This window comes from Passer montanus, unplaced genomic scaffold (assembly GCF_014805655.1).
Source record: "Passer montanus isolate IOZ18808 unplaced genomic scaffold, ASM1480565v1 scaffold107, whole genome shotgun sequence".
NCBI lineage: Eukaryota > Metazoa > Chordata > Aves > Passeriformes > Passeridae > Passer > Passer montanus.
The window spans coordinates 337,011-348,136 of NW_024357281.1; the positions used below are offsets into that span (position 1 = coordinate 337,011).

Below are 11,126 nucleotides of genomic sequence, written 5' to 3' on the forward strand. Positions count from 1 at the left end.
CACAGCTTGAAAATCTGATGTGCACATTTTCAGTATTTCAAAACATCTCAAACTTCAAGCTCAAGCAGAGGCGCAACATTTCTTCTGGGCTTTAGTGGAGTTGGGGATTAACCTTCTTTCTCTTTCTCTTTCGCTGTTGTTTTTGTTTGCAGTTACTGTGGTGCTGTTTGCAGCACTGAGACGGCAGAGGAAAAAAGAGCCTTTGATAATTTCCAAAGAAGACATCAGAGACAACATTGTCAGTTATAATGATGAAGGTGGTGGAGAGGAAGACACCCAGGCATTTGATATTGGCACGCTGAGGAATCCCGAAGCCATAGATGATAATAAATTACGCAGAGACATTGTGCCAGAAACGCTTTTTCTGCCGCGGCGGACTGCAACAGCGCGAGATAACACGGATGTCAGAGATTTCATTAACCAAAGGTTAAAAGAAAATGATACAGATCCAACAGCACCCCCGTATGACTCATTAGCAACCTACGCCTACGAAGGTAATGGTTCTGTGGCCGAGTCCCTCAGCTCCTTGGAGTCAGTGACTACGGACGGAGATCAGGACTATGATTACCTCAGTGACTGGGGACCTCGGTTTAAAAAGCTGGCAGATATGTATGGCTCAATGGACAGTGACAAAGACTCTTAATATGTTGTATTTTTTTTCTCTCTCCTTTTTTTTCTGTTCCTCATTCCCAGAAACAGCATTGGGATATGTGAAGTGGCTATTTCTTTCTGTTTCTCCACAACTGTTTGAAAGGGTTCTCTATTCTACTGATTTCAATTGTCTAATGACTGCAGTCTGTGTGGATTAGCCATCAGAAAACTTTCTCTATTATCATTTTATGAGCTTCCAAGAGGCAAAATCCTTATTTTTTGAGTGCATCCAGTTTGCCAAGCCAATCTTACAGGCACAGCAGTAGTGGAGGGAAAAAAAGGATCAGATGGGGAGCAATATTTTTACTTGTTCTGCTTATATTGTAAATTGGAGTATATTACTGTTTAAGCTCACTTGCTTTTCACTTGTATTCAGACTATTCAGCTCAGATGACTGCTCTGTCAATTGTGTATTGCACATCCCAATGTAATGAGGTACCCTAGTTTACCCTATGTATTATAGTCAAAAGTAGTGGTGATGGAATGAAGATTTATTATACAAGTAGAGTAAGCTGAGAAAAGAACATCAAACATGCATTTTACTCATGAGGAGAGTAGAGAGGCTTAATGGTCATTTAAACCTGAGTGTTTCTCTAGAACTCACCATTTCCCCATTGCACTGAATCATACTAACACACACATATATATAGTTCATTGACTGCTCTGTATATATTCTTTGGACCTAGCATTGCTGGAGAGATGTGTGTGTGTGCACGTGTGTGTGGTCAGTAGCCCCAGTATTCAATTCTTAGATGGTTTCCTCATTCTAACCCAGGCTTGCTTTGTGATACAGGGAAAGTCATCAAATCCAGCTCCAGATTAGGTCATGACTTGGAGGAAGGAACAGATCATAACTGGGCTTTTGCTTGCACTTCCTCAGTCAGCCTCCACCTGCACATGAGTTCAGTGGTGCCCACAGTCCTGGAGAGGTTGTAGTGAGGCTGTTCATATTCACCTACTCCTGCCTGTTCTCATGTGCAGGTGGGGAGGAGTGACCTCAAGGTAACTGCAACCCTCTGGGGCAAAAAGAGCAACTGCAGAGGAGAAAAGTGTTTTTATTTTGTCCTGACCTTCTCTACCTGGATGTTGGTGGTGGATTCCTGACTGACTCTCTGCCCAGTTTTGCTATCTGTAATATAGGGAAATAATGCCTACCTCATCAGGATGTTGCAAGAACTATGTAAGACGTATGGAAAATGCTTTAGAAATGGAAAACACTGGTATTCTGCCAGAGGAAGTAACTTTTCATGCTTTTGGGTAGTTGTTTCCTTTTTTTTCTTCCAGACTCAAGCCCTGCACAAACAAACGGTGGTCATTCCAGTGGCCTGAAAGGGGGGTTTATAATTATAACTCATTTTTTAAAATAAACTACTCAGTCAGGGTTGTTAAAGACTTTAATGAAAGGTAAAATTTTAACCACAAATTTCTCTGTGTGTGTTTATCTGCTTTGCCAAGCTGAGTAATTTTTGTCCAGGTGTGAAGTGGGAAAGTTGCCATAATCTTGGGCCAAAACAGTTTTCTTTATAGCTTGCACACCACTCAGTATTTCAGTTTGTTTTTCAAACATGCAGTGGCTGCTCTTCAAACCCAGACATGTAGGAGAGGCTCTCTGGAGAAAATCTTAAGGGTCTGCCATGAGGCATAACCAGTTCTAGAAGTTAAATGCTGCCCTGTGTCCCAAAGTAGGGAACCAGCCCATGGCACTGTGCCAAGGAAAGAAGGAATTAGTATTTTTTAAATACCTCATGTGTAACTATTCTAATTTGTTTCATGAAACAGTATTTAATACCAGAATTACAGGATCTATTTTCCTCCTCCCCCAAATTTTAAGTGAATCATTTTGAAATTTAAACAGCTCCAATTTACTCCAGAAATAAAGAGACATGAGAAAAAATTTAATAAACACAAAACTAAGGAAAATTAAAAATTAATCCCTGGAATTCATTACTCCTTGTGAGTTAAAGAGAGCAGTAAGAGACCCAAGTATTAGACTTCTTTTACAACCACAGTAACAGAATTTTAGATTTTGTGGACCAGCTCAGAGCCAAGAGGATGAGCCAGCCATGCTGTGACCCCGGCTGGGCAGGAAAGACCTTGTTGAGCATGCACACCTGTAGGTGTAGGGCACAGCAGCTAAAGACTTGCAGATGCCCAGCAGTATAGATTGGATGTTTTCAGAGCAGAGAGGCCCAGAGTTTCCAAGGGTCCAGAGCCCTAAGCCTCCCTGGTGGAAGCCTCTCAGAGTGTTTAAGTCCAACAGAATGTGGCTCCCAATTCCATCACTTAGTGGGGTGCTGAGCCGTTGCAGCCATCATAATGGCAGTGGCATGGCTAGAGCCTTATTATTTCTAGAGCCTCTATGTCTAGAGGCTAGAGCCTCTTCAGGGCCCCTAACTAATTTAAACTGCTACAAGCCTAGCTCTTCATGGCTTCCTTGAAATCAGAATTTCTAGGAAGCAATCTGTCCAAAAGCTGGCTCTGGCAGACAGGAGAGCCCACCTGAATTTCAGATATGTGGAGGAGCAGCAGATGCTCAGCACCACCTGCCACAGGTCCTCACTTCGGGCTGCTCCCCTCACACCGTGTCAGTGGGGCCAGCACATCCCTCCAGGGGCTCTCCCCCGTGGCTTCCTGACACATCCCTCTCTCAGCCTTCACTCTGGAGTTGCCTCCAGCAAATGGCTCCAAGCTCAGAATCCAGCTGGATGCCCAAAGTGAGCCAGTGAACTGTCCCTTCCCTTCCTTAAGCCTCAAGGAAACAGACTGGTGTGTGGAGGTGATGGCAGAGGTGGCTGTGACACTGTTCAGCCCTGCGTGCCACCTCCAGCTCACTGGGAAGAGGGAGTCGGTGGCGCTTGGCTGAAGACAGCCCTGGTGCCCTGAAGGGGCTGGGCCACTCTGCAAGTCAGCAGCCTGCATTAGTCACTTCTTGGGTGGGATAATGAGACACCAGATCAGTGAACTCTTTGTAACTATTTTCCTATGTTTGTACAGTGATTTATTGATTGTTAGTAGCAGTCCAAGTGCAAGTTTTAGTTTGGTTTGGGTTTTTTTTTTTCCTTTTAATTCAAAACTGGTTTTATCTTGTCCATTGAGTGACACAGTAAATAATAGAGAGTGGCTACTCGTGCCTGTTATGTAAATATATTATATATATAAAATTATGTTATGTCACCACAAATATGGTGCCTGAATAGCAAATGCATTCTTCTAAGAAAATGTGAGGCAAACTTGCATCCAAGTTATTATTTATGCATCTAGGTTTTAAGGTCTTTTTTTTTCCTGCAAATTAAACTGATTTAGCATCTCTCACACAGCAAGGAGAGCTCAATTCTTTCTTTTCTTCTTGCTTGGCAGTACCACAAAGTGCAATTTATAAAATCAGTACTGCATTCTAAATATTGAAAGTGCCATATTGCAGTGAATACAAACCTTTGCAGTAGTATTTCTTTGCACTTTGTTGCATGGTGGTGTGCTAGATGATAGAAATGAGTATTTAACAATGCTTTCACACAGTGCTACAATTGTCATTTGTAGATAATCAATTGTTGGACTATGGGTTATGAAGTGGCTTTCAAGGCTGCTTTAAGCCTGCTCTTCTTACAACCACACCTAATTCAGAAGAAGAAATATTATTAGGCAGTTTAGCTAAGCCAGGCAGAGAGATTAAAAATGCAGTTGGATTTTAATTTGGGAAAGTATCTGACCTAACAACAGGAAAGATATTAAAAGACACCAAGGAATTCAGTGGAGTCAACATGAAACAGGGACCTGGTAGGCTATGCCAGCCATGTTACTGCAGAACAGTAACATCTCTACACTTGGAATGGAATAAGGTTTCTACAGTAACCATTTCATCTCAACTCCCAAGAGACTCACTTTACCCCAGAAAACTGGTGGGGAGTTGTTTTTGCCTTGTGTTGGCTGGGGTGTTTTTTACCCCAGGAGAACTACTTCAGGTTAAACCCAATTCTATCCCAGAGCAGCACCAGTGTAGGGAGATGCAGCAGCCCACACCTCCAGTGCAGCAGTCTCAGGAAATCTCTCTGTGCAGACAAGTGCTTGGAAGAGAGCTGAGGCAAAGACTTGCGGAGAGCTCTGCACAAGGCTCTACCAGCAGTATCACAGGACTGAGATGTATTCCCAAACCTGACAGAGATGGAGTTGTGTCTAACCATGAGAAAACCAAATTGTCTGTATTTTTCTGTTATATCTGTTAAAAATCTGCTGGAAAAGATAGGTAGTAGAAGAATTTGTCACCTGTACCAACAGAAGTGTTTTCTAAATTTTTCTTAAGAAACATATTTGTCTGGTCTTGCTTCAGGTGTTTCTTCACTGTTAAATGTGAATGGAAAAGGCAACCTTCAAATAGTCCACTTTAGGAAGTAGCAGTCTACATTACAAGTTACAGCTTTTCCATTTCTCTGTTATGAAAACAAAACAAAAAAAATCCCACAAAACCAAGAGAATGAACATCTGCAGTATTATAAAACCCAGAACAGCCACAGAGAAGTACAGCAGAGAGAAATTGCTTTAGAAAGGTATGTCTACACAGGTACAGTTTGAAAACCAGAATTATCCATGTTGAGCAGAACCACCAGTGAACTTCCAACACTTTCAGATTTCCTGACACACCAGAGGGAGATATGTGTGGATAGGGAGAAAGACATCTCTTTTACACCAAGTAACTTAAATCCAGGCTGTTTCCATGTAGATCTCTTGGAAAGAAAGGCAGGTGCTAAATTTCTGCAGCAGAACTATCTTGGTGGTCTTCTGCAGGCTGATTTCTGACAGTGGTTTTGAGCAGGTAACTCTCTGCAAGCACCAGTGTTAGTCTACCTGCCACCATCTGTTAGAAAGGTCTCTCCATGTTTCCTTTGGCTATGAGAAGCATTGAAGTGTTTCAGAAGACCACTGTCCCAGATGGATGCTGCCATCCCCTGCCCATTTGTATTTCAATTAACTCTGCAGTCTGAGCTGCCTCATCAAATGAGAGCTGACAAAGTAAGAGTCATTATGCTGCTTCCAGTGAGTATGAAATGTCATAAGCTGTGAAAGGCAGGATTTTTCCAACCCATCTACACCTCTGAAACAGCAGCCTCATCCAATAAATCTTAAAGCCACAATATTTTTTGCTTTCAGTTCAGTCTTTGAAAAGAGTTCTTTTCTCAGAGATGTTTCTGTACTTAAAGACTAACAAAAGCATATTTAATATCTACAGACTCATGCATTGCTCCAGAAAGGGAGAAAAACACAGAACTCCAACACAATGCTTTAATACCAGTCTCTGCCCTCAGCAGTTTTATTTAAGCCAGCTGAAACAATCTTGATCCTGCCCATCATTTTGCAATATCACACTTTTGAGACCAGGCTTGTGTTTGTCATACACTAAAACAGTTTCCTGAACCGTTCATAAAATTCAGCGGTAGGTACCCAGGAGCCGTGGCTGGGGTTGTAGGAAGTACAAGTGTCAGAGAACTGAGTATTTCAGGGAGAAGATCAGGAGGTGAATTGCATGGAGGTAGTCAGTCATATGCAAGCAGGCCCATGGCACTTAAAAGCCACAAAGCTATAATCTTGTGCTTAGAGTTATTGGATTTCAAAGGAGTTTTTACAGAAGCTGCCCTTATCATTTTATCTTCATGTATCTTTGGCTTTCATTAAAAATAAATTTTAAAAGAAAAAAAAGAAAAAAATAAAAAGGAGCTGCTATGTTTAAATTTTTCCTACCACAAAGTCGATTTGACAAAAAAGGCATAAGTCCAGCATATAGAGAAATCCTTTCCATTCCCATGGGCTTTTGACTTTTCCTATGAGACTGCACTATTTATGTAAATATACTTGGAGACACTTTCTATAAGCTTTTAGTTTTCTATGATCTATTACTTTAGTGTTTATTAAAGATACAAACTTATAGAACTATTGAGCATTCAGGTGAACACAACAAAGAAAACACTGCAAACACAAAATCGTTCTGGATTTTGACACATAAACTCTTCAGAATCACTGTACTGTTTTAATTCTGTGATTATTTTCATTGCTTTGAAAAAATTAAACTTTAAAGAAAGGCCTTATAATAAATGCTATGTGCATCTTAACTGTGTTACTGAGCGAAATCAATCTGGCAAACTCCTATTGCGATATGTGATTTTTTAAAAAACCCTTTAAAATAAATGCCTTTTAGTATTGATTTTTTTTTTAAATTAAAAATACTTCCAAGCATAAATTGAAAATGATGCCTCCACCTGGGAAGATTCACTTGCTAGCATGCTCCAGCCACACAGTCTCTCATGATGTCATCCCCCGGTTGTGCCAAGAGAGCCTCAGCATTGGATGGATCTGTCATTGCTCAGCAGAGAGCAATGAGACATTTGTGGGTGACAATTTTGTCACCCAAGAGGTTTACACCTAGAACTTCCCTGTGTTGCAGAGGGACCCATGCTGGAATGATTATCTCTTCTGCAGCGTGGATGGGCAATTTGTTTTTGTCAGATGGAAAGTGTGCACTCTCTCCCTTATATTTCCTGTTCACTGTACTGGCTTCTTTTTTTGGGGTTGGGGGGCAGGGGAAAATGAAATTTAAGGATTTGATGAGAAACCAATTTGAACAATTTCTCACAGACAGAGTGAATTTGCCTTTTTGCAAATTGATTTTTGTAACAAGTTATTTATATGATATTACTTAATAAATTGTTTTTTCTAACTTGTTTTTTTTCCTAATTCTCTCAATCTATGTTATGTATTTACAACACTATCATAAAGATAAACCTTTGAAAAGATTCTCCAATCACTTTAAGACAAAGGGCGAAATTGACTCAGTCTTTGAAATTAAATTCTACAGTGTCTGGTGTGCACCATATAAGCAGTAAAATCACTATTCTGTGATCACTGAGGCCTCCCAAGGGTGGTGTAATTCCAGAAGGAATCATTCACCAGGAGGATATTCGTCTGTGATCACAAGCCTAATTTTGACTAGCCAAGGTTTCGCAGGAGGGCAGCAGAAGCTTTGTCAAGGTAAAGCGTGCAAAATGCCTTTATTTAAGCATATAAAGGTCACATAATTTATAATAGCACTGTTCAGTTTTTATTTGTCTTTCATCATGTGAGATTAAAAAAAAAATTTAGTCTCATTGCAGTTATGGAGAGTCAAAATGTCATTTGCAGTATCTTTTTACATAAGAAGAACAACCTCCAGAGAAAATTCTTCATTTTAGTACTCCTTTAGTAAAAGAGCTGTTTATATCTCCAGAAATTCCATCATATTTAAAGGACAAGGACAGAGAAGGAGTGGGAAAGGTCACAGCAAAGTAATATTTCATTAAAAGCATTAGAGTGAACCACAAAATCAAACAGTTTAGCACTAAAACCCATATAGGGTTTATGAAAGGACCAAGTTCTCTAACTGATGAGAAATTAGCCCAAATATCCACCTGCAATCTTTGGTGAAGCTCCAGAAGAAAACCTCTGTACAAACAGCCAGAAAACCCCAGCTCTTAAAAGCAACAGGAGACAGGATATAAATACAAAAGGCTACTCAGTTTTTATTTGCCTATCTGAACACCAAGCCAAGGAAACTGAGCATGGCCCTGTACAGGAGGATGCATCTGCTGCCCACCCACTCCCTTCAGCAGGAGCACACACACTTGCAGGTGCAAGCTTAGAGAGGCTGCAGCAACCCATCTCTCATCTCCGTGACTTTGTACATCAGAGCAACCCTACAGGATTCACAAAACATCAGACTGAACTTTTCATCTCCTAAATAATGGGAGTAACAGCTGAAGAGATTCTGGTAGTCCACCTGCTGAAAGGTGGTCCAGACTCTGCAACCCTCCACATGTGCTGAGAGTAGAACCACTTTTATTTACATGATAGAGGAATCGATCATATTTCTTGTATTCTTATTTGATTTACTATATCAAAGACCACTTCAGTCATAAAGAAAATTCAACTAAAGGGTAGCATTTTTGCCAGAAAAAATATATTTGGTTTTCCAACATTAATTTACTAGGTTTATCTATGTAAAATTACTCGCTCCCCCACAAGCAGCACACCATCCACACCCCACTGCAAATTTTCATCTTTCATTAACACTATCAAAGTCATCCCAGAGATAAGTCAGCTAGACAAGCCATTAAAGCCAACAGCCTTTTTCTTTTTTACAGTTCTTGTTTACTGTGTCTCCTCCTCCTCCTCTGCCTCTCTGCTCCAGTCTTGTGAGACCCCATCTGGAGTGCTGCATCCAGCTCTGGGATCACCAGCACAGGAAGGACATTGACCTGTTGGAGTGACTTCAGAGAAGGGACACCAAGATGACCAGAGGGATGAATTTCCTCTCCTGGGAGGAAAGTCTGAGAGAATTGGGATTGTTCAGCCTGAAGCAAAGAAGACACGACCTAATTGCTGCCTTCCAGTACCTGAAGGAAGCTGGAAGGACAGGAAAGATGAAAAATGATTTTTTACAAGAGCAGGTGGTGACAGGACAAGGGGGAATGGCTTCAAACTGAAAGAAAGTAGGTTTAGGTTAGATGTTAGGAAGAAATTCTTTACTGTGAGGATGGTGAGGGACTGGCACTGGCATCCCAGAGAAGTTGTGATGCCCCTTCCCTGGAAGTGTTCAAGGCCAGGTTGGATGGAGCTCTGAGAACCTGGTCTCATGAAAGGTGTCCCTCCTGCCTACAGCAAGGGAGGTGGAACTAGATGATCTTTAAGGACCCTTCCAATACAAGCTATTCTGTGATTCTATGAATTTCAAGGACAGCTTGAACTAAGAAAACCAAAGAAAAGAGTAAACGTTTAAGATGTTTTAATTCTTGCATAAGAATTGCAGGAATGATCACTTAAATGAACAGCCAAGTGAATTCAGTGTTGGTTCTTCCAGTCTTACTGTCACATAACATTCCTTTTGATGCTGTAAAGGAAATTTGAGTTTGTTGGACAAGGCACAAATTAAAAATAAAGAAAACCAACATATTCTTATCCAAAATTTTAGAAGCTTTTCTTCTTTCTTGCCAACACTAGTACATCTTTCCCTGATTGCAGTACAGATAGTTACTAGCAAACATCCACTCTGTGTTTTTCTCCAAACTGACTTCTACAACTAACAGTTTTTCTGCAGCTCTCTCTCCACATCAGATCTCAAGCACCTCTGTCCCTCCAATCAGAAAGGCTGATTCTACTTTCTTTATTCCCCACATAGAAGCAAACATGAGCAGCATCAGAATCCTCAGTCACTCATTATTTCTAATTGCTCCAATACTCATGACACATTTTTTGACCTTGGGTAACCACAGAGTGCACAAAACATTAGCTGTAGAAACACTCATGGCCTGATAGGAACTTATCATCATATCCTACTTTATTTAAGCACAAGAGAAACAAACTTACCATGGTCAGGAAGACTGTATGCGAGGGAACATGCTAATCTGAAAATTCCAAAAATTTTTGCAGCTGTTCCTCCTTTACAGAAGGAAAACAAACAAACAAACAAACACAACAAACAAAACAAAACAAAAAAAAACCTAAAAAAACAACAACCAAAAAAACCCAAAAAACAACCCAAACCCAAACAAAACAAAACAAAAAACAAACAAAAAAGACCCCAAAACAAACCCAAGCCAACACCCTCCCCACCCCCAATCAAACAAACAAAACTAAAACTCCAAGAATCTCCTAAATACAGCTTACCCCATACCCCTTCTTGGAATTTTGCCTTTCTTGCTTTCTTAACTCAGAACTTCGGCTGGCTGCTCATGCATGCATCTTAATTAATAACCAAATGTATAAATCCCCTCCTGATTGCTTTTACATGTTTTTCGAAACATCTGCTTCTACCTTCATTGTTAGCAAAGCTGCTCTCTTCTACAGCTCAGCTGGGGAACTTATTTCTCTCTCTCTCAGAGTGCAATTGGGTATTTCATGTCAATTATCTTAATTGGAAGCAAGCTTAACCCATTTCCCAATTACAGCTCCAGCTTATTAGAACAAACAAACTCTCAACCTCCTCTAATAAAATAAACCCAAAAATGCCCCCAAAGAACAAACCTAAACTTTGGTAACAAAACATTGAAGAGAGGACTGAATAAAAGAGCTCTGGTAAGCAAAAAGTGAGTAATCTGGTACAGGAATGTAAGGAGACAGTGTGTGTGTGACTGGCTTGGTCTCTGACACAGCATTCGCCTAAGTCTGTTCTCTGCAAGTTCACAGAGGGAAAACCCCTCAGCCTGGCACTGCTTAATGTACTTTTATCCCCACATACCAAGATGGAGCTGTCAGAGCCAAAAATAGAGGCAGGTGCATCCTTGTTTTGCCACTGCTGGGCATTGTGATGGCCTAGCTTTTTTGGGCTGCTCGAGTACAGAGCCAGGGTCTCTCTGCCTCCTCCTTCTCACACTGCTCCCAGACTTTATCACTCGTGTTCAAACAGACATCAACTTAATTACGGGTGCCAAAGACAAGCAGCCTAAAGAGAAAAGTCA

At 40.8% G+C, this 11,126-nt stretch overlaps 1 protein-coding gene across 3 annotated transcripts in view; it reads left to right on the forward strand.

Moving 5' to 3' along the window:
- LOC120508408 (cadherin-6) overlaps positions 1-6,749 on the forward strand; it is a 103,327-nt gene extending 96,578 nt beyond the window's left edge. Inside the window, exon 13 of one of the 3 annotated variants that reach the window (XM_039721977.1) lies at positions 153-650. In XM_039721977.1, the coding sequence (XP_039577911.1) occupies positions 153-643 (491 nt within the window). In that variant the 3' untranslated portion in view covers positions 644-650. Of the gene's footprint in view, positions 1-152 lie in introns of all 3 variants that reach the window. The other 2 variants (XM_039721984.1, XM_039721994.1) reach the window with 2 other exon arrangements.
- The last annotated feature ends 4,377 nt before the right edge of the window (positions 6,750-11,126 follow it).